Source organism: Antrostomus carolinensis, unplaced genomic scaffold (genome assembly GCF_000700745.2).
Source record: "Antrostomus carolinensis isolate BGI_N321 unplaced genomic scaffold, ASM70074v2 scaffold25964, whole genome shotgun sequence".
In the NCBI taxonomy this organism is placed as follows: Eukaryota; Metazoa; Chordata; class Aves; order Caprimulgiformes; family Caprimulgidae; genus Antrostomus; species Antrostomus carolinensis.
The window spans coordinates 9,277-9,547 of NW_010309068.1; the positions used below are offsets into that span (position 1 = coordinate 9,277).

The window sequence follows — 271 nt, forward strand, 5'->3', positions numbered from 1 at the left end:
AGGTGGGCAAAGAGCTGCACCTGCACCTGCCGGTTGGTGAACTGCTGCACCCACACCCACAGGAAGGTGCGCAGGTTGCTCACAAAGCCAGTGGAGCCTGCAGGGCACCACAGGATGGTCAGTGGGGGCTGGCACCACCGGGGCATGCAGCTAGCTCAGAAAGCACAGCTGGGAAAGAGGGGTTTGGGATGGGGCCTCCTCAGTGATCCCAACCCAGGACCAGCCCTGGTTGCTGCTCCCAAGAGAGCAGCATAAGGGGGCATAAGGACAT

The 271-nt window shown here is 61.6% G+C and overlaps 1 protein-coding gene across 1 annotated transcript in view; it reads right to left on the reverse strand.

Annotated features, from left to right (window-relative positions):
* ABCB6 (ATP binding cassette subfamily B member 6 (LAN blood group)) overlaps positions 1 to 271 on the reverse strand; it is a gene marked incomplete at its 5' end in the record, with an annotated part of 5,466 nt that overhangs the window by 4,653 nt on the left and 542 nt on the right. Inside the window, 1 exon segment of the mRNA XM_029084501.1 lies at positions 1 to 147. Within this exon segment, the coding sequence (XP_028940334.1) occupies positions 1 to 147 (147 nt within the window).